The 21,511-nt window shown below is 43.3% G+C and overlaps 1 protein-coding gene across 1 annotated transcript; it reads left to right on the forward strand.

Annotated features, from left to right (window-relative positions):
• Positions 1–995: 995 nt before the first annotated feature.
• On the forward strand, positions 996–20,985 carry LOC146058047 (hydroperoxide isomerase ALOXE3-like). The gene is given in 16 exon segments (XM_083170010.1): positions 996–1,048; positions 2,150–2,328; positions 5,321–5,450; positions 5,453–5,524; positions 5,893–5,974; positions 6,511–6,633; positions 7,422–7,522; positions 7,732–7,904; positions 8,029–8,175; positions 12,726–12,929; positions 18,606–18,692; positions 18,861–19,030; positions 19,232–19,353; positions 19,544–19,644; positions 20,316–20,486; positions 20,674–20,985. Coding segments are annotated over 15 exon segments (2,010 nt in total). The 5' UTR covers positions 996–1,048; positions 2,150–2,181; the 3' UTR covers positions 20,854–20,985.
• Positions 20,986–21,511: the final 526 nt, after the last annotated feature.

A 21,511-nucleotide genomic window follows, 5' to 3' on the forward strand; every position in this document is an offset into this window, starting at 1 on the left:
CGTTCCCGAAGCATGGCGAGCCATGCAAGGGGACATGGTGCTACGTTTTAGTGTTTATGTTGACTGTGTTGACATTCCGGTAAAAAAAAAAAAGTTGACTTTTTCAATGTCGACCATACCCATGTTGACCTAATGACCCTGTCATCCTAAAGTCATGTCGACCTTCCTGCATGTCTACCTTAACTCATGTCGACCTAAAAGCATGTCAACCTAATGGTGTCAACCTAATGCTTGTCCACCATGATGCTAGTGACCTAATGATCCATACCCGCAGAGACATAGCATTTGTCCTGTAGCTCTAGTTGAGACAATGTAGTCCTCAATAAAATATGTGTCAATTGTTAATATAGACACTCGCTGCGCTCGCCATGCTTCGGGCACAGTACCTCGCTGCGCTCAGCACACTACGTTATTCTCCCACCACGCCCTAGTAGATGGTAGGGTATGAAATACCGCCTGTCGGCACATGTCAGCTCAAACAACAGTAAAAAAAAACATGTCGACCTAATGACCCTGTCTACCTTACCCATGTCGACTTAATGACCCTGTCCCCCTAATGACCCTGTTGACCTAACCCATGTTGAACTTCCTGCATGTCGACATTAATTCATGTCGACATTAATTCATGTCGACCTAAATGCATGTTGACCTAATGGTGTCGACCATCATGCTGGTGACCCAATGACCGTATCCCATCTCAACTAGGTAGCACCTCTCATTACAAGCAGCTAGGGAGTGCAGTGTAGACTAGAGCCCTATGTTACTATATATTCTATGGTATGGGGATATCTACACACCTGAGGTTGGAGATTGCCTCAGTCTAGATTAGTGCCCCTCCCCCACTGCACTCACACGGTATATAAGCAGGGACCTAGCACTGACTGCTCATTACTGACTCAGGCACAATCCAAAGTAAGTTCTCATACTTATATAGTGGCAGGTTTCTTGGGGTGAATGTTTGGGTGTGGGACCCTGGAACTTGTCTGGCTGGGCCAATTCAGGGCATCACTACATAACGCATAGATTCACATTCTATACCACTTTCTTTGTATGTCTTTCATCCATATTTTTTTTCCACATTTTTTATTTTCTTCAAACACTGAATAGTTGCTTTCACCTTACACAATGCTCTGTAACACTTCACTGCTAAATTTAACTCATGTGATGTCCTGTGGGATTTCCTATGTATCCCGGGTGGCAGTGGATGAGAGGTTAATGGTCAATTGAGAGATGATGTTGTTGTGGGCAACAAACACCAGTTGCTTTCTTATTGTCCAGGAATGCTGGCACTTGTGGTTCTCCAAGTGTGCTCAGGGCAGGCTTGCTGGACATTATAGGCCGTCTTTATCATATCTGTAATGATGCTATTTTGGAGACACAACCCCTGCTCTGCCCTTACCAATAATCACATCTGCTATGCCCAAAGATGCTACATCATTCCCCAAACTCCCCCAGCATGCCACACTGCCTGTAACTTCCTGCTGGGGCCATCAGAACATCAGTAAATATGGATTGTTCTTGGCTTTGCAGTGCTTCAGCCAATCGCTACTCCCACAGGCAGGGCTATATAATATTTATGTTGTGCATTTTGCTCAGCTGTTTGTGGTTTCTATCTGCTTACGAAACTGATGGTTACTAAATCTGAGACTTCTATCTGATATAAAATGATGGCTGTTTGTTTCTGATGGTTCATTCACTCAGGATATTTCTTTGGCATTGCCATTTGTACATTTGCAGAATCAATGGAGGGTCATACACAAAACTGACCCTTAGGGGGGGGCTATTCATGTCAGCCACTATTCCCAATGGGAAATAGCGCCTGCCACCTATTCAATGCTGTTATTTCTGATAGCATTGAAGGCAGACTTAGGCAAAACGGATCCAGCTTTAAAGTAAGCTGGATCTGTTTTATTGGAAACTCCTGTGGATTGTATAATTCACAACTGTTACTCCACATGTCATGACCGTTTTCACCACTCGAAAGGCGGAACATTGAATTCAAACATTGAATTCAACCTATCGTATCTTTCAAGCTGGGTGGGAACAGCCTGGGATTCTAACTGTCAGTATGTTCCAGTAGTTGGAATCCCGTATTTAAAACCGCCCTTAGTAATTTATGCCCAATTCTGACTGGTCTTGTTCCTTCCAGCGCTGCTCCATCAGGCATTGTTACCTGAAGACATGGGGACCTACAAGCTAAAGATTGCTACAGGGACTGACCTGAGTGCTGGGACCTGTGACCAAGTCTCCATTGTTCTTCTGGGCACCCTGGGAGAAAGTGTTAAACATCACCTGGATCATAAGTGGAGTAACTTCAGACCTGGAGCTGTAAGTACTTATTAGTATGCTCATAATACCAGTAATATAAGCTGTTACATGATGTATGAGCTTTGTATCTGATCATGATGTATGAGCTTTGTATCTGATCATTAGACTGTTCAGAGAATAAAATGTATACATTTCACAACAATAGTCTTAAAATGTGAGTTCTCCTACACTTTCATTTCTCATTGTACATTAGGGCTTGGCCCAGTGGCATGAGGTCTTCTGTAAGGGCATTTCCTGGCTATGCTACATGGTGGAAAGTCATAGATAGGAAACTGACACTTTTTTTTTTTTTTTTTTAATACAATAACATCTATGACGTACAAGAACACAGAAAGGGAAGGCTGCGGTATACATGGTGTACCTAGTCATTTTAAAATATAAAACTTTTATTAATCTAGATTAAGACTGTGAAATGGGGTGGGATGTACCAAGCAACTGCAGTACATCCCGCCACATCGCAGTTCTGTGCTAACATATGTGATTAGTATTGCCAAGGGTAATTCGGTACTCTTTACCTAGAACGGCGCCCGCGATCAGAATCGCGGGCGTCGGGGGTAAAAAATCGCGGGCATCGCGGGTAAATCGCGGGTACATCAAAATCGTGTACCCGCGATCACCGCGATTTTCCCATAGGGAACAATGTTAAAAAGCCTAATTGATCGCGATTTTAATGTTAAATGCCTCAATGCCCGCGATTTTCCCATAGGAATCAATGTTAAATGGGCTACAGAGCCCAAATAGACCCAATTAACCCTTAAATGTCACCCCAATTTTTTTACGCCACCCCACGATCCACGCCAACCCGAAGCGTGGCGAGCGCAGCGAGCCCGCGAGGGGCGGCGGTACGCGTCCTCCGACCTTTTCATGCCCTACTATCCACGTCGGCGTGGAGTTGAGAATAGAATAGTGTGGCGAGCGCAGCGAGGCGAGCGCAGCGAGGGGACGCGGATACCTTCACAGGTAAACGCGTCCCTTCGCGGGCTTCACAGGTGTCGGCGTCGCCACGGACACCTGTGAAGTCCGCGAGGGGACGCGTATAACTGTGAAGGTATCCGCGTCCCCTCGCGGGGCTCGCTGCGCTCGCCACGCTTCGGGCTCGGTGGCTCGCTGCGCTCGCCACACTATTCTATTCTCAACTCCACGCCGACGTGGATAGTAGGGCATGAAAAGGTCGGAGGACGCGTACCGCCGCCCCTCGCGGGCTCGCTGCGCTCGCCACGCTTCGGGTTGGCGTGGATTGTGGGGTGGCGTCAAAAAATTGGGGTGACATTTAAGGGTTAATTGAGCCTATTTGGGCTCTGTAGCCCATTTAACATTGATTCCTATGGGAAAATCGCGGGCATTGAATGCAAAATCGCGGTCAATCTGGCTTTTTAACATTGTTCCCTATGGGAAAATCGCGGTGATCGCGGGCGTCGCGGCCGTTTATGTACTGCCCGCGATCCCGCGATCACCCCGATGGGCGCCGTTCTAGGTAAAGAGTACCGGTAATTCTTGCCATGAGAGCTGCCCTTTTGTGAAACTGGTGGTGGGGAAGGTGAGCGGGTCTGTGGCTTTCCCCCCCCCCCCCCCCCCCTCCTCCTGCTCAGTCCACTGCTAGGCTCCTCCCTGCACCCAGAAGAGGGTTGCTGCCCGGACAATGGTAAGGGAGGGATGTGAAAAGAAACACATAGGCGTACCCCGGCCGTGGCAAAGCTCTGGCGGTGGGGCTTTAATGCCTAAAAGTGTGTTTAAAAAGGTTTTTACCATATTTCCAGTTTAGTACATCCCGCCCAAGTGTGATAAATATAAGGTGGCAGATGGTGCACTATACCTGTATAATACAGTATATATGTGTGTTTTTTTTTTTTTTTTTTTTTAGTGAGAGATGAATACTGTTCATCATATACTATAGTACTGCACCTATTTTGTGTCCTATGTACTGTAATAGACTGGATTGTTCCTTTGGCCTACACATACAATATAATTGCACCCTTCATAACTGGCATTAAATTATTTATCCTGCAACTTATTTGACCCAGTTCCTGATTGGCTTCTGCCTAAATATGTACATAGTGCATGCAAGAATAACCAGATTAGTAATGGCAATGCACTGTAATAATGACCTAATAGTCCTGTGCAGCAATATGTAATAGATGTAGATTCAAGTGCACAGGCTGGGACCTGAGGGGGTGGGGCTCACTAAATATTTCCCCTGTGGGCCAGTCTGACCCTGGACAAAGGCAGTAGTGATGTCTCCACAGCTTTCAAAGGCTTCTGCACCAGTATGTGACCATATTGAATACCTAAACAGACTTGTTTTGATTTTCTGCCAGAAAAAATTAGATTTCTACAGCTGGTTCCAATATATTATATAAGTTACATGTTCCCCAAACCAGACTGTTGCCTGGTCATAGTGGAGTTTAATTATTGGAAATTCCAACAAGAAAGTGGAAACCTCCAGGGTTGAATTCAACAGTCTAAAATATTTGCAGAACTTTTTTATTAAGGAGCATACACCGTGATAACAGCCCATATTCTAAGCAATCTGAATAAATCTCTTAGAAAATAAGTTTAAACTGCTCACTGTGTATGCCTGATGGCGATGTGCTGTCCCACGCGTTGTGTTCGCCGGCTCATATCTTGAGTTTATGTAGTGAACATCTGTCCAAATTGCCAGTGTTCTAACCAGAGAATATTTGTTAGCACAGACACATTACTACAGGTGTATAAGCAATCTCGTTAGCCATGTGTGCTGAGTGATCTGTAGCCTAGAACCCTAAGCACATAGATGCCCTTAGTGTAAGTACTTACCTGAACAAACAATTTATATATTCTTGGTTTTAGCTTTGATAAATCACAACCCCATTGCTTCAAACGTTGCCAAACTTATGAACAATAGAAGACTTATTCCGTAAATTGATGCAGAATTCTGTCTGCAAATCCCCTGATCCATAGAGATGTTCTGTGGTTCCTCGGTGCATGTTTCTCAGACATCGCTCTGCTTTTCCAGGTGACTGACTTTGAAGTTGACACAGTGAAAGATCTTGGAGAGCTCCTGCTGGTTCGGTTGTCAACAATGACCTACAATAACTTTAATACAGTTGCTTGGTATTGCCGGTATGTCAATGTGACCTGCCCTAATGTCGGCTCTACCAGTTCCCGTTTCATCAATGGATACCTACAGGAATGACTGTGGAAATACCAGAGGGCAAGGGTGAGATTCTATCCAGACTTGTATTGTGCTCTCTGGGGATCTCCTCATCTGGTCTATGTGGGTGGTCCTCCAGATGTGGTGAAACTACAATTCCCAGCATGCCTTGCCACAGTTTTAACACTCCCTTATAGGAAAACTGTGGCAAGGCATGCTGGGATTTGTAGTTTCACCACATATGGAGGGCCGCAGTTTGAGGACCCATGGATTAAGGAATAGTTAGCACACATAAAACACTACAGATGGGAACGTTTCCATGTATGGGCATTTCCCTTATGGAGTCACATTATTGATCTTGCATACTGTATGTATCACCATTCATAAACCAGGCTGACTATGGTACATTACAGTACACTTGGGTTCTGTTTCAGGCATCATACTATCCAGCAATACTCACCCACTACTAAAGAAACAACGGACAGAGGAACTGGAGAAGGAGAGAGAAACTCACAAGTGAGTGGTCAAAATACATTGAGTACAGCTTTATTGCTGTTTCTATGAGGAAATTCATTCATTATATAAGTATTCCCTTTTAGGGAGGTGCCAAGGGAATTGCGGGCAGGTTAAGCTTACATTTTACCTATGCACATCTTTCATTAGCATTAACTCTACTGTTACTGCCTAAGATATATTCAGGTCTTCAGCCTATGCTGTCATGTGACCAGGTCTGAACTATCTCCTCCAGTCTTTAAGCCTTTGCAGATTGAGCCAGTTATTTCAAAAATAACTTTCTTTTGGGTCGCTTATTCTACATTAAGCTGCCTCGTTAATTTAAATAGATCCCACTAGCTTTAAAACATTGGGGCAGATGTATTCAGCCTTGTGAAGAGATGGTGGTCTGTGTGTTATCCCCTTCCACTTAATCTCTTCAAAAGGCTTAATACATCTGCCCCATTGAGAGAAACTGTTCTATAATCCCTACATCTAGGAATAGTCCATGTAGTAAAATCATACATTTCTTCTATACTACTAACCTCTGTATCCTGCAGGTGGAAACGTTACGCAGAAGGTGCCCCTCACTGCATTGCTGTAGACAAGGTTGAGGAACTGCCCAGTAATGACCAGTACTCCTTCCTAAAACTGAGCAGCTTCCAGCATTCCAAGTCAGCCGTGTATGTATCTAGTTTGAGTAGGAAGTTCTGTATATCCATAATGTATATTTTACGTGACTGGCCAAATAGTCCTTTGTTTTTACAACCCCTGTTAGTATTTTGTTTTATTTGCTTAGTGATTGCCTTTGGTATAGTTTTGTCAGGAATATAATGGTTTAATGTGTATGGGGCTTTGGAACCCATGCCCAAGTGCCTTTCCAGGAACAATCTTGGCTTGTGCTAACATCAGCAAGTGCTTACACACTTACTGATGCTGGCCGTGAGTGGTGGTTAGGGCGGAGCAGCAACATGGCTGTCATTTACAAGGACCTCCCTTATCTGTACATGTCCAAGGAAGGGCTGGGCAATGTATCGGAGCAGACATTGTTCATCTGTACACACTAGGCCAGGACAGGCCAACCTGTGGCTCTCCAGATGTTGTGAAACTCCAAATCCCAGCAAGCCTTGCCACAGTTAACACACTCCCTTATAGCAAAACTGTGGCAAGGCATTATGGGATTTGTAGTTTGACAACATCTGGAGAGCCACAGGTTGGCCAGGCCTGGACTAGGCGATATAATGACACCATTTTGTTAAGTAGGGCCCATCTGAGAAATCTTTTACTATATTGCTTAGTGTGTATGGGGCTTTAGATCACAAATTGCAAATCTCCTTTTTCATATCTGTGGAAATTTAAATTAGTTTGTCCCTAAGTCAATGTATGTATTTGTAGGACTATGGGACATATTAATTATGTTTCGTGTTAGTACATCTCTGTAGTTTATTTGAATCCTCCATTTCTTTCGTAGGGGCCTTGCAATGATGCTGGAAGGTTTCACAAGTGCGGAATCGTGGCCTGATCTAGATGAGATCAAACGGGTCTTCTGTCTGAGAGGGTTTGATAACTCAGGTACTTTTTTGCCAGTTTCCTTGTAAGGTGAATATCTTGGATGAGGGAGTAACAGACGCTCCTCTTGTCTGTCACCTCTTTAGTCATATGATGCACTCAGCTTATATGGTAAAGTGCTCTTGTAGAAGAAGCAAGATCAGAGCTATCCCAGTAGTCCCTCTATCTGCAATAAATGATATCAAATGTTCCTTCATGTCTTTTATCCCCAGATGTGGTAGCTGAGATGTGGAAGGAGGATACCTTTTTTGGTAGCCAATACCTGAATGGCATAAACCCTATACTCATCAGGAAATGCTCCCACATTCCTGAGAACTTCCCAGTTACTTGCAACATGGTGGCTGCATCTCTGGGGACCACCACCAGTCTTGAGACAGAACTAAAGGTGAGGGGTCTATTTCTGGAAATTAGGGGCTAATGAACTTTGTATCTATTCCTATGAAACAAAGGAAGCCCAAAAGCATGGCTACTGACCCAGATGCACTGCAATAAACATGTTTGTCTTGCAGAAAGGCAATATCTACTTGGCAGATTACAAGCTGCTGAATGGGGTCCCTGCCAATAACTCTGTAAATGGAAAGCAACAATATATCGCTGCCCCTGTGTGTCTACTGTGGAGAACTCCTGAAGACCAGATTGTCCCAATAGCCATCCAGGCAAGTCTTCTAATGTCTGCTTAAATTTCAAATATACTTTAGGTGAACGCTCCAGTGGGCTGAACAAGTGTGGTTCCATCTGTGTTGATCATTGATAGGCAGGCTTAAGGCAGTAAAAATGTATACTATACCCAGACTTGTATTCCAAGCAATCCATGTCTGGGTACCAATGCATAGTTTACAATGATTGTAAACTTTATTTGGCAAATTTTACCTGGGCAAGCAAAAACCCCTCTGCTGAGAAGTTTGCTTCTACCTAAACCTACAGACCATTGTGGCCTGAATCCCCTTGTTGGATCCATGCATTCATTTGCTTCATGGCCACTTGCGTTTAGCATTAGGCAGAACAAATTGCTTTATGCATGTGTAACCTTCAGGGCTCTTCATAGCAAAGCACTGGAAATCCACACAAACTCAATCTCAAATGTATGAAACAGGTTGTGGTATATATCCTTCAAGGAATATATTCCTTTTTTTTTCCAAGATCAATAGATCTTGGGCCTATGGTTCAATTTCCATTCCTACTGTTCCCTACTAATTTCTCATTGTCTATTTGTCTGCACTTTATGTCTTGTTAGCCATGTTTATATTTACCTCCTTAATAGTTGTTGGATATACAATTGGGATGTTTCTGATTTTGTGCCTTAAAAAATATTTGACAATTCGTAATCTGTGTTCAGAGGTATGTATTGTGTATATTTTGTATGATCCTCGGTTTAAAACTTAGGGTTAAAGAAGTGGGAGGGAGACAGTGTGGAATGGAATTCTGTCACCTCTAAAGATAAAAGGTACTAGTTTCACCTCCAACATAGCCCTGCACAATAATTCCAACAGAAAAGCCTGTTCCAGCGACTCCACTAAAAATTAGTCTCTGTGCGTGCTGAAGACTAGTTGACAGGGTGGTCGGGAAGCTGCTGAATGGATCGATGATGGAACATGGATGGTGAGTACTGGACTGACAAACAGATATGTGTATAGGCGGCACTAATACAGTGTTTGAGTGACACTACTATGTGGCCTACATGTACAAGGAGTAGCACTGTTTAAAAGCACAAAGGGCACTGGTGTGTCGTAGCATGCATAAGGGGTGCTATGTGGTGTAATACCAATTGGGGGCACTACAATTGGTATGTGAATACTGTGTTACTATGGCATAACTTGAACGGGGTTGCGTAACCATGTCTTCATACCACTGCCCTTTTTTGTAAAATGTGAGGTCCTCTCATTAATTTGCCAAAAACCCTAGCACTGGCATGTGCTCCGCCTAATGGGGGTGGAGGTTGTCGGTGGCAGACTAATAGTTCCACCAACCCTCAAGGACCTTTTTTGCCTTCTATTTTTCTACTGCTGTTTAATGAAGCTGTTTGAATGAAAGGCTGAAAGTGATCCAAACCTTGATTGACAAGTAAAGAATTACTTAGTCTCTTATATATTTGGCTACATCTGTCACTCAAAGTGTCTGGAGCTATAACGCTGGGTGGAGCCTCTGACTCACATGACTGACTCACATGACAGAGAACCAGCCCAGTGAGCCCACAGACAGTGCCAGACATCCTCTGCCTCCATGTTACACAGCAACTCACCAGACACACCAGGTGAGCGCCCCACACCTCCATACCTCCCAACATGACCCTCTCCAGGAGGGACAGAATGCTCTGTTTGTGGACTTCCATCTTAATTTATGATTGTCATCACCTGTTTTAAACAGGGTAATTGATAGAGGTTTTTATGCACAGGTGATGGTAATCCATAAATTAAGAAGAAAGTCCAGAAACAGAGCAATGTGTCCCTCCTGGAGAGGGTCATGTTGGGTATGCCCCCCCCCCCCCATTCACGGCATCCCCACGATTAAATGGCACATGCAAAAATCTGACATGGCTATGGTCGACAATGAAAAAGGTTGACAAGATTTATTCACATTTTGAATGTTTTCATATTCATTCTCATGTGTCGACATGGACACCAATGAAGTGCCACAAGTACATGTGTTGACCTTTTTTTTTTTTTTTTTTTTTTTTTTTTTTTTTTTTAGCAATTTTTTTCCAGTGACAACTATGAACTATGTGCACGTCAACCTACACATCAACCAATTCTTTGTATAATATATAACACCTGTTCTGTATTACTGTAGGTGTGAAGTCAGACCTTTTTACTGCTACTATTACTGTTTATGTAAATGCATTCTGAATGACAGCAACATCCTACCATCCTTCTACAAGAATATATAACCAGCTAGGTGATTCATCACGGACCCCTCCCGCGATTCGCCGACACCTGCGCCCCCTCCCTTGATTCACGGCGCCCCCCCGCAATTCACAGCACCCATAAGCCCCTCTTTAGTCCCCTGTATACTCACACACCCCTATCACTACCCAGCTTCCTGCTCTCCTGAACCATAACTTCCACCACTGGGGAGTCGCTGACGCTGTTTTGCCCATATGCCCCTATCATGCCTCATAGCCCAGCCTCCTGCTCTCATGCACCCGAACTCCCACCCAGTAGGAGGAGACTGACTAAGGGCCACACCTGTACTGCCACGCTGGACCCTCACCCACTGGCAGAATCTGCACAGTATTTCCCTCCCTCCTCTTTAGTCCCCCTTATGCCCACACACCCCTATCACTACCCAGCCTACTGTTTTCCTGTGTCGTGACCTCCGCCAGTGGGGAGCCGCTGACTCCAACACCCTACTTTACTATTGCGCACACACACCTAAACAACATGCGCGCGCACACAGCCCCCCCCCACACACCCACAAATGTCACTACCATCCACACTATCAATGTACATCTTACTCTGTAACCGCTTTTTAATTAAACAAAACAATACACACCCCCTTCCACATCACATGCTCTCTATTTATTTAACACATTTCACCTATAACTCAAGTTGCAATACAGGCCATCTTTCATACAATTCTAACCATCTTTCTCATATACAAATGTTCACAAATTAAGGGGGCGCAGCCCCTTACGATGGTGTGAAGAGCGCCCGTAGGGCGCGATGAATCACCTATTGTTACAATAAAAGCCTTTACTCAGAGATACCACTTTTAAATGGAGATGGTTCACAATGGGTGAGTCGCATAGGATAAATACAAGGTTGTGGATGTATCTACAGTGTCTATATACAGTCAGTCGACAGTAAAAGGTTGTGTTTTTTTTTTTGTTTTGTTTTTTTTTGGGGTGTTAACGTGGACCATTAATTAGTATAACCCTTATCCTTGCATAGCTTGTCTCGCTCACAATGCTTAAGGCACTATTTTATATTCTCCCTCTACGCTAATGTGGATGGTGAACTAAAAGTCAAAAAAAAAATTGTGGAGACATGTCTACCTTTTTGACCCTGTTGACTTACTGTCTATCTAGACACTGTAGCTCTCACCTGGATATAAGACCTCTGCCAACACAAGACTTCCATGTCTTAGTTGGAAATATTAAAATGTGTGAAAATACTTACATAATGGTCCTTGGCTACAAAACCACAGGTGTGTGGGTACCACAAGGGATGACTACTTTGCTAGAGCAAAATATTTCAATCCATAACTTTTTACAAGGTTGTTACAGATAATGCTATAAATGTGGACAAACTGACTACTGCATTAGTTTCAATGAAAACGAAGCCTGTAAAATAGAAGTAAAAAACAAACAAACCCGAGTCCTAATATGACGTAAAATAGGAGATCTTGCCATGAACGAGTCCCGTCAGTATCCTATATTGTATAATCAGTTCTAGGACTCTGATTAAGGTAATACAGTTGGAGTTGTCTGTAGCTCCCATGTATCCTCACAGCTTCTAGTACCCCAATCCTTGGGTATTTGACTCTTGTTAATCCTAAATAACTATGTCAGTATATAGAGGAGGTGGGTGGTCCAGATGGACACGTCCTTACAGATGTGTTCTCCTATAGACTTCATCAATTTTTATACTTCCTAAAATGGTTTGGTTAATTTTTACTGGGCAAAATTGTTTGACCTTCATTACCAGTTCTCTCTAGAGCTCAAATTCTGCAGTGCTTTACAGAGTATATTTGGCCGTCAGTCCATGTCCCAGTGGAGCTTATAATGTCCCACTATTTTTTGCTGGGGGGGGACACCTTCTCAGTTAGGGCCATGGTGGGAATCCATTCCATGGTCTCTGTGCTGTGAGGCAGTAATGATAACATTACATTAGCTGCATAAATCCTTCATAGAACTGATACAAGATTGTTAGCTTGTTTTATTCACTTTAAGAACCCATAATCTGTTCTCTACATGCCTGAAGTCACACACCAGACCCAGCATTTCTGCTGTTTATCCCAAATCTGCGCACACTTGGGTCCATAAAATAGTTTTTCTATAAAGTATATGCAATCTCCTATTTGGTAATTACTTCAACCTTTTGATGGATATCAGATGGCATATGTCTTACTAGTTTATAGGTGAGACTAGAACACTTTCGGTAGGGATATAGATAAATCTTATGCATTAAAGCTTAATTATTAAATAGGCTCAAGTGCAGATTTGCTGCCCACTTAACCTCTAATACCATATAATCATCCTGTCTTACAGTTGTCTCAAACCCCAGGAGAGCACTCTCCAATCTTCCTGCCCAGTGACTCTGAATGTGACTGGTTATTGGCCAAGATCTGGGTGCGCAATTCTGACTACCAGGTGCATCAAGTGGTCACTCACCTACTCCGTACTCATCTCTTTGCTGAGGTCTTCAACATTGCAACCACCAGACAACTTCCAATGGGCCACCCAGTGTACAAGGTGAGATTTTGCTTCCCAATATTGTCATGGCGTGGCAGTCTCCTCATTGGCATATCTGTAGAGCCCCTGTTGTCCTCTTAATATGGAGGCTTAGGAAGGGTCACTAGTGGTGGTTATAAGAATATGTATGCAGGCCTCCTTAGGTCTCGCAGTTATGTATATTCTAGATCAGGCATGTCCAACCTGCAGCCCTCCAGCTGTTGTGAAATTACACATCCCAGCATGCCTTGCCACAGTTTGCATTCCATAATAGCAAAACTGACGGCATGCTGGGAATGTGTAACTTCACAACAGCTAGAGAGTCGCAGGTTGGACATGGGACATCCAGAGGTGTAAGAATGTTATGGCTGAACATTTGCTGCCACATTATCTTCTGTTGCAGTATAATGGTTTACCGCGTACGTTTAAACTTCATACTAAATACCTGTAAGTCATTGGTTTGTTTTACATTAATATCCAGAACCTAGTCCGGTTTAACTTAACCCCTTCACGACATTTGACGTATATATACGTCATGGCCGGGAAGTACTTCCCGACACATGACGTATATATACGTCATGACTTTAAACTGTCACTGCGTCTCGAGACGCAGTGACAGAGGGACGATGTCTGCTGTCCCTGACAGCAGACATGTCCCTGCATGCCCAGGGGGGGCTGCGATGCCGCCCCCCCGTCGGCGATCGCTGTGATTGGCTGTTCAGTGTGAACAGCCATTCACAGCGGTTTCCTGTGTTACCAGCGAATCAGACGCTTGGTAACACAGGTGTCAATCACCGCCGGGCGTCAGGGGGCATGAGGGGGTCATCGACACCTCACCCCACCTGCCCCCAAGGCTGTGATTGGTCCGTGGGACCCACGGACCAATCACAGCCAAGGCGCGACATTTAAACTACCGGTGACTGCGCTGCAGACGCCATTCCGGTCTGGAGTAGCGTGCAGAGCGGTCACCGTGCCTATCTGCCGTGATACTGACCTGATCCTTGCTCATACTTACCTGATCCTTGCAAATACCTTACCTGATCACTTGATCACTGCTTGTAGCGTGCTGGACGCTTCCTGGATCTGACTTCCTGAGACTTCCTGCTGCTGCTGCAGTGTGATAGAGAGAGAGAGAGAGAGATAGAGAGAGATAGAGAGATAGTGACAGAGAGAGCTATATTTTGTGTCTGCTACCCCCCCTTTTTGGGGGTGCAGGTTTTTTTTTATACATATAACTGTCAGTGCTGCTGCTGCAGTGTGAGAGATAGTGAGAGATAGTGAGAGATAGTGAGAGAGAGTGTATATTTTGTGTCTGCTACCCCCGCCTTTTGTGCTGATCACTATATCTGAGGTGATCAGCAACTTTTTGGGGGCGCAGAGGTTTTTTTTTTTATATATACCTGTCAGTTGCTGCCAGTTGCACCAAAGGTTGTGCACCTGCTGCCCCTCACTGGTAATCAGTGTCGCATCACTGATCACCTTTTTCGGCACAGGGTTGATCTATTTTTTTTTTTTTTTTTGATCAAATTCCTGTTGCCTTTGAGCGCTGTTCAGTGACAGACGTTACTGACCAACATCTGTGCTCAATTTTTGGCGCAGGACCTTTTTTTTTTGTTTTTTTAACCCCTTCAATTTTTTTTTATTTTAACCCCTTCAATTTTTTTTTTTTTTTGTATAAAGTATTTTTTTTTTCTGCACTACATACACACAACACACTACATACCCCCCGGGTTGAAATAAAGTTTGTACCCCCCCCCCTACACTATACACGTGTTGAAACATTTCACTACCAGTAACACAAAAATAAAAATGTCATCCCAAATGTCATCCCAGTCATCCAGAAGAATGTATTCAGTGGAGGAGGCATATGCCATGCTTGCTTCTGATTCTGACACAGCCAGTGAGGCAAGCGGGGAATTTGAAGGATTCGTCTTAAGCTCCTCTTCCTCCTCTGGTGATGAGGGACCCCCTCAAAGACGCCCCCGTAGAGCAGCCCCCCCCAATAATTGATCTCGTATGGACCCCACCACCAGACAATTTTGAGCCCCAGGTTCCTGAGTTTTTGGCCATGCCAGGAATCCAATTTGATTCCACAGGTCTCAGAGAAATTGACTTTTTCAAATTATTTTTCTCTGATTTTATAAATTTAATGGTGGACCAAACTAATTTATATGCCCAGCAGTTTATTGCTCAAAACCCCACGTCATCATTTGCTAGGTGGACCCCTGTAGATGCAGTAGAGATGATGACGTTTTGGGGTCTGGTGTTTCATATGGGCATAGTAAAAAAGCCACAAATTAGGCAATATTGGAGTACAGATGTTCTGTACAGCACCCCATTTTACCGTATGGCCATGACTCGGACTCGTTTTGAGGCAATCCATAAATTTATACATTACACCGATAATGCACAGTGCCCACCCAGAGATGATCCCACCTTTGACAGGCTATTCAAAGTCAGGCCGGTCATTGATCATTTCAGTGCCAAATTTGCAGAGCTGTACATCCCTGATAAATGTATTAGCATCGACGAGTCCCTTATACATTTCAAAGGAAGGGTTAAATTCCGCCAGTACCTTCCCAGTAAGAGGGCAAGGTATGGCATAAAAATGTATAAGCTGTGTGAAAGCACCACAGGGTACACCCACAAGTTTAGGGTATATGAAGGGAAGGATTCAAGAATTGAACCGCCAGAATGCCCCCCCTCCCTCGTAGGTGTTAGTGGCAAAATTGTCTGGGATTTAATGCACCCCTTCCTGGATAAGGGTTATCACCTCTATGTGGATAACTTTTACACCAGCATCCCCCTGTTTAAGGCCCTTGGTTCAAGAGGTACAGCAGCTTGCGGTACTGTGCGCAAGAACCAAAGAGGCCTCCCCAAAACGCACATTGCCCAAGTAATGAGAAGGGGTGAAAGCAGGGGAATATGCACCGAAAATATGTTGTTGGTCAAATATAAGGACAAGAGGGATGTCCTTATACTGACAACAATTCATGGAGACAGTACCACCTCCATCCCTGTACGAGGTACCAGTACCCACACCTCAAAACCAAATTGTATCCTAGATTACAATAAGTACATGGGCGGAGTGGATCTTTCAGATCAGGTACTGAAGCCATACAGTGCCCTGCGGAAAACAAATATCTGGTACAAGAAGCTGGCTGTGTATATCATCCAGATGGCACTGTATAACGCTTACGTGCTATTCCGTTCTACCGGCCAGAGGGGGACATTTATGCACTTTCAAGAGGAAGTCATAAAGGGCCTAATATTTGGGAACCAGCAGGCAGAGGGCCCCAGTACTTCTAGTACTGGCCCCCGTATTGTACCAGGGCAGCATTTTCCCAACGAAATCCCCTCCACTGCAAGAAAGGGCAGGACACAAAAAAGGTGCAAAGTTTGCTATAAAAAGGGAATAAGAAAGGAAACTATTTTCCACTGTGAAACTTGCCCCGACAAACCCGGCCTATGTATAAAGGAGTGTTTCAAAATATACCACACATCGATGGATTATTAGGTTCATCATTTCACCGTCCATCGGGGGTCTTGCTAATGCCACATAGCACCCACCATTCATTCCACCAGAATCTGAGCTGCAAAATCCAAAAATTACTCCTTCCCTTCTGAGTCCTGCCATGCACCCAACTGGTATTTTTTGTTCTCATGTGAGGCATTGCCGTACTCTGGAGAAATGGGGGCACATATTTTGGGGTGCTTTGTCTCCTTCATTCCTTGTGAAAATGAAAAATTTTGAGCCAGAAGTACATTTTTGTGTAAAAAAATTTAATTTTTCATTTTCACAGCCCAGTTGTACCAAAATTGGTGAAACCCCTGGGGGTTTGAAATGTACACTATACCCCTAGATGAATTCCCTGAGGGGTGTACTTTGCAAAATGGGGTCACTTGTGGGGGGGTTCCACTGTATTGGCAATGCAACATAGCACCCACCATTCATTCCACCAAAATCTGTGCTGCCAAATCCAAAAATCACTCCTTCCCTTCTGAGTCCTGCTATGCGCCCCACTGGTATTTTTTGGTCACATGTGAGGCATTGCCGTACTCGGGAGAAATGGGGGCACAGATTTTGGGGTGCTTTGTCTCCTTCATTCCTTGTGAAAATGAAAAATTTTGAGCCAGAAGTACATTTTTGTGTAAAAAAATTTAATTTTTCATTTTCACAGCCCAGTTGTATCAAAATTGGTGAAACCCCTGGGGGTTTGAAATGTACACTATACCCCTAGATGAATTCCCTGAGGGGTGTAGTTTGCAAAATGGGGTGACTTGTGGGGGGGTTCCACTGTATTGGTGCTTTGGGAGTCTTGCTAATGCAACATGGCACCCACTATTCATTCCACCAAAATCTGTGCTGCCAAATCCAAAAATCACTCCTTCCCTTCTGAGTCCTGCCATGCGCCCAACTGGTATTTTTTGGTCACATGTGAGGCATTGCCGTACTCGGGAGAAATTGGGGCACAGATTTTGGGGTGCTTTGTCTCCTTCATTCCTTGTGAAAATGAAAAATTTTGAGCCAGAACTGCATTTTTGTGTAAAAAAATGTAATTTTTCATTTTCACTGCCCAGTTGTATCAAAATTGGTGAAACCCCTGGGGGTTTGAAATGTACACTATACCTCTAGATGAATTCCCTGAGGGGTGTACTTTGCAAAATGGGGCGACTTGTGGGGGAGGTTCCTAACTTTTAGCACTTATGGTGCCTAGAAACCTACATGGTGCCTAAAAAAAAAATCTCATAAAAAGGAGGCTCCAAAATCAAGTAGGTGCTCCTTCTATTATGAAGCCTGTGGTTTGGTCAACGTGCACACTAGGGCCACATATAGGATATTTTTGAAAACAAAAGAATTGGGGGAATCAATTTTTAGTCACATTTCTCTAGTAAAATCTACTGTATTCGTTAGAAAAATGTATTAAAATTGAAACTCTGCAAAAAAAAAGAAATTTTGAAATTTCACCTACACTTTGTTTTAATTCCTGTGAAACACCTAAAGGGTTAACAAACTTCCAAACTGCTGTTTTGAATACTGTGAGGGGTGCAGTTTTTGAAATGGCATCATTTATGGGGGTGTCTCACATACAAGTCCCTCAAAGTCACATCAGAACTGAACTGGTCCCTAAAAAAATCAGTGTTTGAAATTTTCTTGAAAATTTGAGAATTTGCTAGTCATATTTGAAGCCTCCTAGTGTCCAAAAAAATGAAAAGGAAGTTGAAATAATGATTGCTACATAAAGTAGACATATGGTCTTTGTTAGTTATTAACTATTTTGAGTGGTATGATTATTTGTCTCACAAGCAGAAAATGTGACATTTTGCATATTGCTAAATTTTCCATTTTTTCACGATATTTTGGTATTTTTCACAAAAAAACACAGACTGTATCGACCAAAATTTACCACTAACTTGAAGTACAATGTGTCACGAAAAAACAATCTCAAAATCACTGGGATAAGTAAAAGCAAAAAAAAGTTATCCCCACTTAAGTGAGACATGTCAGATTTTAAAAAAAGGGCTCTGTCATGAAGGCACAAACTGGCTCTGTCATGAAGGGGTTAAGGATAATGCTAATGCTAGAGCAAGAATTAATTTTAAAAGTATTCTGGTGTGTTCTGTATTTCAAATATATTGGTTACTCCATAAAGGTCTATATCGGATGGGATCCTAATGGCAATCTTTCTCTTTCAGCTAATAACTCCACATCTTCGTTATACCCTTGAGATCAATATCATTGCCAGATCTACTCTCATTGGTCATGATGGGGTCTTTGATAAGGTGAAATCCTTTCTTGTACAATGGTAACAGAAAATTGTGCCATCCACAGGGTTTAGAATCTGTAACCTTTTATATGAAAGTTAAACCCTAAATCACATGCCTGGCCTGACTATAGAAGCTGCAGTATTGCACCATAACAAACATCCACCATCCTTTTATTTTTTCCAGATTATAGTAACTGGGAAAGGTGGGATTCCAATACTGCTGAAAAAAGCAATGGACGAGGTCACTTACAGCAGCCTCTGTCTCCCTGATGACATCAAGGCAAGAGGATTGGAGGCCATTCCCAATTACCTGTACAGGGAGGATGGGATGAAGATCTGGTTGGCTGTGGAGAGGTAGTTTTGTAAAACCTTCTAGCTGCCCTCCCAGAGGGAGATGACCACATGTTCCACTGTTTAATGATTTTGTCACCTTCTGGTCAGTGTTAAGAGGATGTAGAAAACCTTAATGTTGCCAACATATCTGGTCAGCTAAAATTCAACACCCTGTAATCACCCATACTTTATTTACTCATTGTACCTCTTTATCCATTTCAGCTTTGTATCCAATATTGTTAATTACTATTACAAGAGTGATGTGGTGGTCAGTACAGACCCAGAACTTCAGGCCTGGGTGGCTGAGATCTACAAAGAGGGATTCTTGGAGTATAAATCTACAGGTTAGTGACTTGTTCTGTGCTGTCGGATCATAATGATGTCCACACTGAGCCAACCTGATCTTTGAAATGATGGTAATCATGGTGTTATCAAGTCATACAGCACCAAATGTGATGGTCCAGATCTTACCTTGAATGTTCCAGCAGTGTATAGGAAAAGTCTAAATGACTAATGGTTTATTCCATTTGCTAGGAATGCCCTCCTCCTTGAAGACCAAGGCTTGTTTGATTAAGTACCTGACCATGGTGATCTTCACTTGTTCTGCTCAGCATGCAGCTGTCAACAGTGGTCAGGTGAGTGACTGAATATCACCACTTTGCAGTAAACTTTTCTTATCCCATGTGGTGTATTTCGTATTCTGGGCCAGATGCACCAAGCCTCAAAAGTGATACAATCAGCTCCTTCCTGCAATGTGACAGACTGTTTGAAAAATGTCCAGACAGGAGCTGATTTGTTAGTAGTTTATCACTCCATCTTACCACTTTTGAAGCTTAGTGCATCTGGCCCTTAGTCCTTGATTTGGTCAATTGTAGACCAAATTGACAAATCTGATGTCAACCATTGGAGACGTTGACCTATAGGGTTGCTGACCCTAAATGGTGCTGTGCAACATTTCTCTACATTAGGCATCCATAGTATACGTACTGTATGCATTCACCACTCTAAACTGTAACATACATGTCACAAGCCTAATTGTATATTCTATGAACCACTTGTGTATGTTTCATGGGACAATGTTTACTAGATAATGTGGTGAGCCTATATACATTAGATCCTGAAACACAATGACCTACAGCAGTTTCCCATACTCTGCCAATACATTCCTGGACGTTGGATATTTGTTAGCCAACCCAATTTTGTTTGGGAAATGCTGCACTACACAGTAGCGTAGCCTGTAATTTATTATGAGAATGTTCTCTATCCTTTCCTGTTGTAAAGCATTCCTGTCTGGGTTTCATTGCAGTCTGACTTCTATACTTTAATGCCTAATGGTCCCACATCAATGAGAAGCCCCCCTCCTTCAGTAAAAGGGGTCAGCACAACCCAGAGTATCCTGGCTGCATTGCCTGAAGTAAACACTACCAGTTTGGGCATATCCACTGTGTGGCTGCTCAGTAAAGAGCCAATGGACCGGGTGAGTACTGGGGCCAGTATGAATACTGTAATATGCTCAGAAGAGGAAGTACTAGATCAGCTGATCTAACCAGTGCAATCCCACCATCTATGCGTGTGCATATCACTGTTATTTGGTGGTGAATGGACTTATTCATTGGAATAATTTTGAGGCTTTTATTTAACATTATTTCCCGTTCCCCTTGTAGAGACGTCTGGGGGACTATCCCAATGTGCGTTTTACAGAGGCGGTTCCACAGACCTTCATAAAGAATTTCCAGGAGAAGCTGGCTGAGATCTCCCATTCCATTAAAGAGAGGAACAAGAGCATGCGTTTGCCATATCCCTACTTGGACCCGAGCGTGATTGAGAACAGTGTATCTGTATAACATGACCAGTGTCTGTGATCTACTGATTATGCCTGACCTAGCTACCAGTGTATAACGTCCTGATTTGCACTATCCATCTGTGTTGGGTGGATAGTTTGGGTTTTTCAAGCCGTTGTCAGATACTATTTATAATTAAATATTTCAGTACAACTTGTGAATCTCATTTCTTACATACTGTAGTATGTACCTCTGATGGGAAAAGTGGTGGCTCTTAGAATGCACATATATCATAGGGGTGTCCAGAGGATCAGTATAGGGAATGGTTATAACTAAATATCTTCTGCTATGGGAGCTTAACCCAAACAAACATGGAGCATTGGACCATTCGGTAACTGTACAATATATTTTGGTCAGTGTATACAGGAGCTCTGGGGACATTTAGACATTGTGTGTGTGTGTGTACTGTTTGTAGCAGTTTCTGTACACACCAGTGAATGCCTTGATCTAAGAAAAAGCCAAGTTTTTAAAAGCTTTTGTAAAAACCCAAGTGCAGCTTTATCCACTCCTCACCATATGAGTAAATGGTGTGGTGCTTAATGTTGGTCAACTATCCAGACAGTGAGTGTGGTAATGGGGTTGTGGTGTAGACATGCAGGAAGGTTTTTATATTGTTTGGGGGAGGGGGGGGATTAATGCAGGTAATTATAGGTCTCCCTGG

This window comes from Crinia signifera, chromosome 2 (assembly GCF_055691185.1).
Source record: "Crinia signifera chromosome 2, ASM5569118v1, whole genome shotgun sequence".
Classification (NCBI taxonomy): domain Eukaryota; kingdom Metazoa; phylum Chordata; class Amphibia; order Anura; family Myobatrachidae; genus Crinia; species Crinia signifera.